Here is a 10,820-nt window from a genome sequence, read left to right as displayed (position 1 = left end):
CCTCCGCCTGCATTGATTCCTCCCGCTCTCAGCAGATTGTAATACGCAAACGAGCTGCTGGCGTCCACGTGGCGCTTATTCATCTCTCCACAAATCAACAATAACAGGCCAGTGTTAAATGAAGGATGGCTTCAATAAATCAGCTGAGACTGATCAGCAGTGGATTCATGGACCTAGAGGTAGAAACCTTATGAGCTCAACTGTTGAACTCACAACACAATCCACTATTAGCTGATTTTTTGAACATTAAATAAGAAATAAACAGGAAATAAACAGGAAACGAAAACCGTTGAACGTGGAGAATCTTCACCTACGTAGAAGTTTAATTATTGCAGCCAAAATACAAGCGGGTTCAGGGATTCCTCTGCAACATTAACCCTCTTTGTGGAGCCGTCAGCGTCTCTGTCCTGTCACAGCAAACTACACGAAGCAAAGTGCACCGCGTTCGAGCCGATCAAGGTCCAATATGAGTGGTGAAGCATTAAGATTTTCCAGGTCAGGTGAGACCCGCTGAAGGCTGTGATGTATGGGAGCTGCAGCCTCTTGACACATGCTGTTTGTACTGAATGTGATGTTAAGTGCAGATCAGAAATTCATGAAGTCGCATTTTTAAAGTTGAAAGGTTTTCTATTATTCATGACAAACAAACCCCCACAAAGATTGTCCTCGTAGGAAGTAATGACTCCCTGAGGCTGTCTGGGAATCTGTTTACTACCATTTACAGGTGTGTTTTATTATTAGACGTGGTGATGGTGATGTACGACCAAGGAAGAGGAAGGAGAAGCCAGTATTTGTAGTTATTTGTGGATTTAATACCTACAACAATCACATTTTTAGATTCTGCCCGCTTTGTCGGAGCCGGGGAGGATCTCTGCTGTTAATTCCAACCTCGGTAATATAATTCAAGAGTCCGCCCCACAAGGGCAGCGGCTCACGGCTTCAATCAGCCGCTCGTGGTTTGCCCTAGCTCAGGTTCACTCCTCTCACACACAGGTATCACATCCTCCAACAACAATAACGGCAGTAATGCGAGTGGCAGCTGCGATCCGACCACTTTTCGGGGCCAAGCTGATTCACAGCAGCCTATAATAGCTTTTCCTCCCAAGGCCCCGGCGTTACCAATACCACACACGTGTTGCGGCTTCATTTATAACCGAGGACAGCCTTTTAGTAATCAGATAGTGGTTCGATAAACGCTGAACTGCTGACTCCCTTGAGGAAGACTTCTGAAGGGCGATTTACTACCTCGCTGCTGATGTGATGCGTATCCTCTGTTGACTGTGGAGGGGCGTGGAGGCTCACTGCTTCTCCCCTTTGTCTGTGTGTGTGTGTGTGTGTGTGTGTGTGTGTGTGTGTGCGTGCGTGCGTGTGTGCGTGTGTGTGCAGGCCGAGCGGCCCAACACCCCCGTTAGCGGAGCAAAAAGCTGATGACGCAGCCTCTGTAACAACATCATTTACATCGCTGAAGAGACCCAGTCGTGCATAATAGCGCTCGTGACAGTTACATATACATAAACATTTCCTCCTCTTAGGTGCCAGCAATGACACAACAGGGATTAAACCTCTGCTCATTTCATTTCCCATTTCCTGCTTCTGTACCTTTGATCAGATTGTGGGAATAATCCTCCTGAAAGAGGAGAAACACAGCAGGGTATGAAAAAAGTTAGCATGAGCAGCAACAAGCAACCAATCAGGAGTTTGATTGACAACATCAAAACAAGAGGACCTGGGTTAGATTAATAAATCATCTGTCATATATGCAGCACACTGTGCACATCTTCCTAAATACACAAATAAGCTGCACAATTTATTCAGACGCATGAACTCATTATACAAGCCCCATATAAGCGCAGCATTTCTGAAAAGGAATAATTTAAACTGGGCATATAGCGCGGCACTCGTGGCAAAAAGGTGGCTCTTGCCTCTTTTTGATCCCCTGCCTCCTCTCCACCAGCGTTTTATGAATAAATATGTGCACGTGCCATGGGTTTCTGCAGGGTTTAGCTCTTCTAAACACTGTGCAGGCGCAGGGAGGCAGGCGGAGCAGAGCCCTGTGTTATTCTTTGTGACCACTGTGGGACACATGACAGCAGCTAAACATAATGCACCAGTGTCTGGAGAGAACACAAAGGACGTGCTGCAATGTCTCACTTGGACTAAAGCGACTGTTGGAGGTGTGTAATAAAGAAGAAGGTTGGATGTTGGTGCTAGCTCTGTTAGCTGCCATCACTGTTAAGCTGTTGCACAATTACCCCCAGGAAATGACCCCCCACGGTGAGTGGGGGTTTGACACTAGCTGCCCGCTCGTCCCCTGTTGCTGGGCTGATCTGCTCCATGAAGCCCGACAATAGCTTCAAAACAACTCGTGTTGACATGACACTTATCACACGCGAGGCAGAGGCCGAGTTCACACACCTGCCGGCGTTCGGCCAGCTGGTGGGCGGAGCCTGCTGCCACTGCCTCCGCACCTCCTGCGACCTGCTTTTACCTGCACGCTCCAGCCGAAGAGCTGCGCTCCTGTTTCCAGGCGGTGAAGCAGGTGCGGGAATGACCCTGTTGCGTCCGTGGATGTGGCGGGCGGGTGAGTGATGGGGTGCGGGGCCGGCAAGGCGCTGCCTGGGGCGCCCAGGAAGGGTTACGTGAGTGTGGTGCAGTCACTGGTGGCCTTTGGCAAAGCGCACCATGACGGCGATCGAGGTCCGAAGAAGTGTGGGGACGCGCAGAGAGACCCGCGGTTTTCCACCGGTGTCAAGAATCAGCAGCCTCCGTCAAAAACACCCAGAGACGGACGAGCACCGGAAAGAGTGGCCACGTATAAGGACAAGTTTGACCCCCGTGTCACAGCGAGGTAAACGTCAAGAAACCTGTAAAATGTCTTCAAACTCAATGATTAACGCTTGTCGCCAGCTTTTCTTCTTTTCCATTCTACTACCACCAACCTTCATGCAACAGAATTTATTCGAGGTAATAGTAGCTCTTAGGAGGCCTGGGCCCGCTAATACCCACATACGAGCTTAGCTGCAATTAGAGCGGGTAAACAGAGCTGAAGCTGAATGCATGTCTGCATCCACCAGTCACCTGTGAGTCAAACTGATCTCATCTCTATCCGCAGATGTCGTCCCATACATCACAACTGTAGGAGCGCTTTGCATCAGATAATGAGTCTTTATTCTCCGTCAGATACGACATCAAAGCCCTGATCGGCCGCGGCAGCTTCAGCCGCGTGGTGCGCGCGGAGCACAGGGCGACCCGCCAGCCGTTCGCCATCAAAATGATGGAGGTGGAGGCGGCGGAGGGCCGCGAGGTGTGCGCCGCCGAGCTGGCCGTGCTGCAGCGGGTGAGCCACGCCAACGTGATTCAGCTGGTGGAGGTGCTTCAGGTCCCACAGCGCGTCTACATGGTGCTGGAGCTGGCCACCGGCGGGGAGCTCCTGGAGCGCGTCATCAGCAGGGGCCACTTCACAGAGCGGGACGCGACCCAGGCCCTGCGGATGGCGCTGGCCGGGGTGGGATACCTGCACAACTTGGGCATCGCTCACAGGGACTTGAAGCCGGAGAATCTCCTCTACTACCACCCCGGAGCCGACTCCCGGCTGCTGGTGACAGACTTCGGTCTCGCGACGTCCGTCGCCGACGCGGGCGTCGCAGACGGACCGTGGTCCCTGAGAACCACTTGTGGAACGGCGGAGTACGTGGCCCCCGAGGTGCTGCTGCTGGGGCCCTGCTCCTGTGCCGTGGACATGTGGGCGCTGGGGGTGATCGCCTACATCGTGCTGAGTGGCTCCATGCCGTTTGAGGACGAGAGTCGCACGCGGCTCTACAGGTCCATTATCAGAGGGAGATACAACTTCCTCAGGGAGGTAAGTATGTTATTGGGTGATATGTGGGCAGGGGGCACGTCCCGCTAGTCTTCAGCTGGAGTTTGGATGGTTGACACTGAGTTTGAACTTAGATCCACAGTACTTTTTCACCTTATCTGCTCTACAGCTACTTGTTTTATTCCAGCCTGTCAATAATTATTCGAAATGTGCTGCAGCTGTCACACTAGCATTTGCACTAAAGGGCCGTGAGTCATCCTCCTGCTGTTTACAGATGCATCTGTGTGATGCGCGCTTGCCCTTTTCGTGTAGCGGAGCGATATTGACAGCGTTTTCACATCCACCCCATAAAAACATGTGCGTCTCCTCTGTCTGCAGTCAGAATGGAGACTTCTTTTAGTTTTGTGGATTTGAACCAGCGGAGAAGCAAAGTTTAGGCAGAAAGGTCAATCATTTCGCCAGGAGACGCGTAAACTGTGGACGTCCAGTGTTTGCCTCCGAGCAGCAGAGTCTGAGAAACTCCGGCTTGCAGCTTTGTCCTCGAGATCACGTTCTGCTTTGATGGGCGTGATATGGAGCCGTCTGACCCCAGCAACGCATGCATCCGCATACATACAGTCTCTCATCTCTGCACAAGCTGCTAATCAGCAGCTTCAACATACGGCTGCGTATGCAGGCGTGGGAAGAGGGTGATGGATTCATCCCCCACCTCATTTTCATCCTTTCCTCTCCAACACGGTGAAGGACATGAATGCATGTGAGACCGTTAGCTGTGGTGGAGTTTCTGTGTGGCTCTCCCCTCTGAGAATACTTTGAAATATAGAAAGAAACTGGGCTCTGCATGTTTTTTTTTTTTTCTGCCATATCGTCCTCTGTAATTCAGCTGAAATGTGTATTTTTAACCGCCTATTCTGTCGAGCGCAGTGGTGACTTCAGGCTTGTTTTTTCACGCTGATTACACCCAAGGCTGGATTATTCACTGGGCTTTAAGCCTGGACTGATTCTCAGGGAAGCGGGCTGGCATTTCAGTGTGGGATACGAGAGGCTCCCTTACACTGGCCCTGGACTATTATCCCTGTGTTTATCGCTGCACTGACCACTAAATGCACAATAGTGAAAAATCTCCCAGAGTTTATGCAAAGCCTTTTTGCACATTTTTCATGCTGGCTTTGGACACTGGCTGACATGCGGCCCGCAGTGGAACGAGGGGGGAAACGTATACAAGGCATGCATCATCTCACCACGACACCCGGTACAGATGTCACACATGGATGAGTTGGCTCCATGTCTCAGCCGTCACATTTCCACCCTGACAGGACACTAACACTCCATCATGAGCAACTCTCCGTCCTCTTCAGGCGACTGTACTTACACAATAATAATCATAACGTTATAATGTGTGACGAAGGTTCACGAGGACGTCTGCTCTCTCCTTCTGTCACTCAGAAGGATGCTTGTGATAGCGACGAGGGTGCTTTCAGCAGCCCGAGTGATTCCCTTCACGTACTCACTCCATGTGGAGGGTTTAGTTTGAAATGAGCTGTTTGCAGCAAAGAGCTGCTAATGGCACCAAATGCACGGCAGCAAGCACAAACTATTACATATGAAGCAGAAGGAGCATTTAAAGAATCACCAAGCAGAGTAATTACAGTTCACTTCTTTTGATTTACTATGAAAGGGGGCCAACGGCAACAAGCGCTAAGTGTATGATTGACATGTAGACACACATTCACATCCTCACAAACCCTTGAATGTGGAGTTTTCCTTCAGCAGAGTCAAACTCCAGAGATAGCTAAACACATTTCTTGGAGCAGGCCTCTGATCTGCCTCTTTGGGTTGTGAAATTAAATAGAAGACGGCTCCTTGCAGAAAAAGAACCACCTTAGGATACAGACACGTAACGTTTTCATCCTGCAAATATTCACTCTGCCTCCCCGGTTATTTAAACTGCAGCCCATGACTGCGTTTGGTGCAATAATCCTGACGCATGCTTCCATTTCGGCTCCAAAGCAAATCTTAAAACGGTGCAGAGATAATAGTTAATGTGCATTTTTACAGCCTGTTTTTATTGATAGAGCGATAGCGGGTTCCTCTGTCTGGCACGTGAGCCCATCCACGCCTCAGCACGACACCGACACACATCACGCACACACACACATCCCCCCCCCTGCAGGTGCACCGCGACAGCCCCTGGCCCACAGACCTGTAGCGCAGACTCACACCGACGTGTTTACTCACGGGTGGGCGGGAGGGGGAGCGATGGAAGGCAAGGTGCAGGGGGTTGGAGGGGAGGGAGGGAGGGGGGGGGGGAGGACAAGCCGGGATGAGGAAGAACGAGTGTAGCCTTGGGGGCTTTTCGCACCTTATCACTCACAATCCGTTCGCAGCGTGTGGGACAGAGCGCTTCCCTCGCACGCGGCCGCGGCGTCTCGTCTCATTCCTCAGCGCGTGCGCGTGCATGTGCGTGTGCGTTCCCACACGCTTGCTGTATGTACAGCACAGATCCCTGTACGAGTGGAGCCTGACGGCGGCAGCCTGGCAGCCTCCCCTGCGTTCCTCCGCTGTGTTATTACCGGAGCCGCACTTTATTTACCCAGCGCCGAACATCTGCATCTCTCGCAGCAGCTGCTGCAGCAAGGCACCCTGGGTAAGGGTTATGTCAGTCTGCCCCCTAGTGAGCGCCGCGGGAACCAGCCCAGCCTCCACTCAGCCACACTCTATTGTAAACGGCAGCCCAATCTTTCCTGCATCCTGCTATTGATACTTCGATTACTGCGGTTTAGCTGCAGCTCTGGCCTGAATTAACAACAGGCCACCTTCTCCCTTTTGGACGAGCCGCGAGCAGACGATTCAGAGCAGAGCAGCTCCTCCAAGTAGTAGTTCATTACCCAGAAATGCATTATCCTCATGATCACATTAGCGTGATCCAACAAGCGTCGGGCGTTTTCTTCATTTGTTGCAATTACGCCCTTGTCAGGTGAAGCTGCAAACAGAGTCGTCGGAGCCCCGTCGATGAGTGGAGCCCTGCAGCCGGACCCTCTGTCCTCCCTTTCACCAGCTCTCTGCTCCACCGTGATGAATGGCACCATCCCTCGCTCGCCCTCCTCCAAACACAATGGAGCCTTAGTGTTTTCTGACGTGAAAAATGTTTGAAACGAAGGCGTGGGGATGAACTTCCTGCAGGTGGCCTCGTTCCAGGAAGACGGCGCAGTTGCACCTCTTCCTCTTTAACTTCTGGCGCCTCTCAAAGGTTGTTTTCCCCTGTCTTTCGCACGCAGCGCCAACGAGCGCCCAACGCGTGCGCTCCTGTCATTGTCAAGGACAAACGCCGCTGCTAGCAAGCGCCGCTATCAAACGTGTATTTCACGGCACGTTAATAAGGAGCCTCGCCGCGTCGCGGCCAGCGATAGATGAGGAGGGAAAGTCAGACTTGTTAGTCATGGGAGCTCAATCAAACGGTTCCTCTCCTTCCCGGGGAAGCCGAGTGTCACTCTGCCTGCCTCTCAGGTGTGAAATAACAACACAATGAGAAGAAAGTTGGAGTGAGAAGCATTTTTATGACTGGTTGGGTGGGCGGCTCAGCGCCACGCGCCGTGTTCGCGCACGGCGCCCTCCTCTCCAGTCGGCGCACAGTGAGAATGAGCGAAGCCCCTGCTTCTTTGAATTCCTCTCACCGGCGACAGTCTCGCGATTGTCAATTTCATGCTTGATTAATTGTCATTACTCGGCGAGAGACAAAAAAACGGGGGGGGGGGCAGAGAAATGCATTTCAGGATTAAAATGGAGAGCGAGACCTCCCTAAAGAGTGAGATTTAGTCTTGGCAAGGTTGAGCCGAGAGTGAGAGAATTCTGCACACGCTGATCTTATAGTATTTAAGCTCTTCTTCTCCTCAGCGAAAAATATCACAGCTTTGTGAGGCGATATCTCCGCATTGTGAAGACATGCGAGTCAAAGGACGTCGTCGCTATCATCGCCCGACTTCAATTCATCTCGGCCCAGCATCGCGCGGCGCCACGCTGATGCGGGTCATTGTGTTGCGTTCACGCATCCGTTGTGGTCTCTGCCACATCGCCGCAAAGATGGCGCCGGCGATGTGGTGAATGTCAGCGCGGGCCATGACGAGGGGATTGATCCGCCGCTCGACTCCACAAAGAGCCAAAGACCCCAGCCAGGCTCATCCACGCCGCCTTTATTGTGGAGCTAATGCCTGCTAAGAATAAATATGCATCCAAATCCCGCGCTCGTGGCAGCGCCGTCCTACCTCCCAGGCTTCAGATCCATTCAGCCGGCGCCGCTGCTTCTGTTTGCTCAGTGACATTTGGCTTTCCTTTGAGTTTAGTTCTGCTTGTTAGGTCTGCAGAGCACAGGGATCATAGTTTTATTTCTTTGTTAGAGGGAAACCTCGCGCTCCTGCTTTGAAGCTGCTTTGAATGCATGTATGTGCGGAAGCAGCTGCAGCTGGAGCCGTTCGGAGGATTGTGAGTTATGAGGGGTCTGAATTAACATCCTGTGGGGCGTGAACGTTTGTAATCGCGCCGATGACCGTTTGTTGTGTTCCATCCCACAGCCCTGGTCCTCCGTGTCCAACCTGGCCAAGGACTTCATCCAGCACCTGCTGGTGTTGGACCCGGCCGCCCGCCTGACAGCCGAACAAGCCATCCATCACCCCTGGGTGGTCACCATGGCAGCCAGCTCCTCCATGAGGAACCTGCATCGATCTATTTCCCAGAACCTGAGGCAGCGGGCGTCGCGCACTTCCTCCCGGTGCCCGAGCAGCGCGGCGAGCTCCGGCGACGCCGGCAGCGCGCGCCTGGGAAGAATGATGCCGCTGCATTTGGACTGACTCGGCCTCGCAGGGCCGCGCCGCATCCAGCCTGGAGGGCCCAGGAGCATCGGTGGCGTCCAACTGAAGCAGCGGATTGCTGGTTCTCTAATGGGGAGATGGAGCAGAGACACAAACTGCAGCTCTGACCTTTCATGGGCACTTTACCGCCTTGGACATGTGTCCCGATAAAATAATGTCTCCTCCTTTCTGAGGGCTTCAGTCAGGCTCCTCTAATAACCCAGTTCCCCTGAAGGCACCGTTCCCTCTTCTATTAGCTTCTCGTGGTCGGGTTAAGCTGTTAGTGAATATCCTTCAGTTCCAAGGCCAGGCTTACTGTATATTGAAACAGAGCCGTCCACCTCCACAAGGTCTCTAGCCTCTGGTTATTAATGCAGCTCAGACTAATGGGTTCAAGGTCTCATGCAGATGATTATGAGTCACCACATTACCTATCTGTGAAGAGGCTCCTTCCAAAAGATAAGAAATTCATCATTTGAGAAATTGGAGCTAATGTTAGCAAGGAAGACGCATGAAAACCTGCACTCAGTTTTAAAGCTGAATCTAGACTCCACACTACCACGCACCGGGAAGAGTTTTACATTTGAAGGCGAACAGGAGCAGATATACTTTAGTCTCTCTGTGTTTTGTTGTCACCCCTCCTACATAGCAGCACCCACAGTCCTGTGTAACCACTGAAAGCACAATCCCGATATTTGGTGACAGGCTTCTCTCAACTTAAAGTGAAGCTCTGGGTTTAAAGAGCTTTCTCTTCTCCCCCAGATATTATATAAGCTGTAAACAACATAAATATGAAAATAGCCCTTTTCTTGGCAGTCAGAGGTTTTAAATGGTAATGCTAATAGAAATATGTCACATTGAAATGCAAGTAGGGTGCAAACCATGATTACGAGTGAAGTTCAGTCTTCACACCCAGTTTTTATGGTAGATGTTTTCCTAATTTAATTATTTAGGGGAAATGCTTTTAGCTGCAGATCCGATGGGTTGAGTCATATGCTGAGCTGCAACTACAAGTAAAGATGAACAGGCTTGAACAAAGGGACTGAGAGGATGCCAGGAAATGGAAACACATCTTAAAAAGTTATATAAGAACGCGCCACTGTTCCTTCTGCCCACTGAATTAACTGCAATCAAGTATAATTGTCCTGTTCTGGGCATGGAATGTTATTTTCATCTATCTCTGTGCTATTTTTCTTATTCTTAAATAAATGTGCTTAGTTAGTCACAGGTTTAACTACTCACGTTTCCTTGTTGTTAGTCACCACTAAGAAGCCGTGTTTCAGTCCATTCTCGCCAACGGTACACGGCTGCATTTAGTGCATTAGCAAATGGTGAATATGGATGGTGTGATTGGAAGGAGCCATGTTTCCGCCAGCAGAGGAGCCCTGGGAGCCTCTGAGTGGTTCCACAGACGCAGTGACCTGAGGTAAAGGCTCCTTTGGGAGGAAGATGGAAATAATGTATCAGCAAGTCGAAATACAGACAGGAAGCAGGATGTTCTGCTTGTTCTGTCGCTGCTATTGTTGGCTGTGCTCTAAATGACGTCCTCCTCTTCAACCTTTTATGTGTTTCTATGCAACTAACTCCATATCTGGTGTTATTGGATGGTGTGCGATTGCATGGGCGACACAGTTGATTTTGATTTTATTTATTTGTTCCCCTTCGTGTTATGAGGCTGACGTTTGACGTCTGAGTTGAATTAATCCGAAGAGGAGTGAGCAATAATGGAAAACGCAGATTCTTCCTCTTTAACCACGATTCAGTTCTCGGTGTCATTATCTTCTGAAGGGGAAAGACAAAGCAACCGCTGCTTCCAAGTATTGTCCATCTCGTTTCTGCACAGACTAATTCCATTGTCTTCCACTGTTGCAATGGTTTCAGAGTGGGCAGCGAAAGCCGCTTGATCTCAAGAAAACTCGCCACATATTTGCTTTCAGTCTTCCACAAACGACTGCAGATAATCCTTCTATTATTTTAGTCAGTGATACCGTGTGATTATTCAGCGTTTTTTTTACTACGGCCCTGGAAAGCAGCCCCTCTGTGGGATAAAACTGCAGTCCCTCCGCTTGGATGCAAATAAATCTTCCATTAGATATGGATCAGCTTTCATATTGCTTTGCAGCTGGACACTCCATCTAACCAGCAGGTTTAAAGGCTCT

The 10,820-nt window shown here is 50.8% G+C and overlaps 1 protein-coding gene across 1 annotated transcript; it reads left to right on the top strand.

Moving 5' to 3' along the window:
* Positions 1-1,379: 1,379 nt before the first annotated feature.
* LOC114852863 (serine/threonine-protein kinase H1-like) lies at positions 1,380-9,881 on the top strand. Its single transcript, XM_029145527.3, has 3 exons — positions 1,380-2,848; positions 3,181-3,859; positions 8,386-9,881. Exons 1-3 carry the CDS (start codon positions 2,589-2,591, stop codon positions 8,659-8,661), a joined length of 1,215 nt encoding a protein of 404 aa, XP_029001360.2. The 5' UTR covers positions 1,380-2,588; the 3' UTR covers positions 8,662-9,881.
* The last annotated feature ends 939 nt before the right edge of the window (positions 9,882-10,820 follow it).

The sequence above is a fragment of the Betta splendens genome, chromosome 4 (genome assembly GCF_900634795.4).
Source record: "Betta splendens chromosome 4, fBetSpl5.4, whole genome shotgun sequence".
NCBI classification, from domain to species: Eukaryota; Metazoa; Chordata; class Actinopteri; order Anabantiformes; family Osphronemidae; genus Betta; species Betta splendens.
Note: the sequence above shows the minus strand (reverse complement) of the source record. Positions and strands in the feature narration are given on the sequence as shown.

Coding starts and splice junctions, on each gene's coding strand:
- LOC114852863 (XM_029145527.3), top strand. CDS start 2,589: ATGGGGTGCGGGGCCGGCAAGGCGCTGCCTGGGGCGCCCAGGAAGGGT. Junction 2,849..3,180: donor GACCCCCGTGTCACAGCGAG/GTAAACGTCAAG, acceptor ATTCTCCGTCAG/ATACGACATCAAAGCCCTGA. Junction 3,860..8,385: donor GATACAACTTCCTCAGGGAG/GTAAGTATGTTA, acceptor TCCATCCCACAG/CCCTGGTCCTCCGTGTCCAA.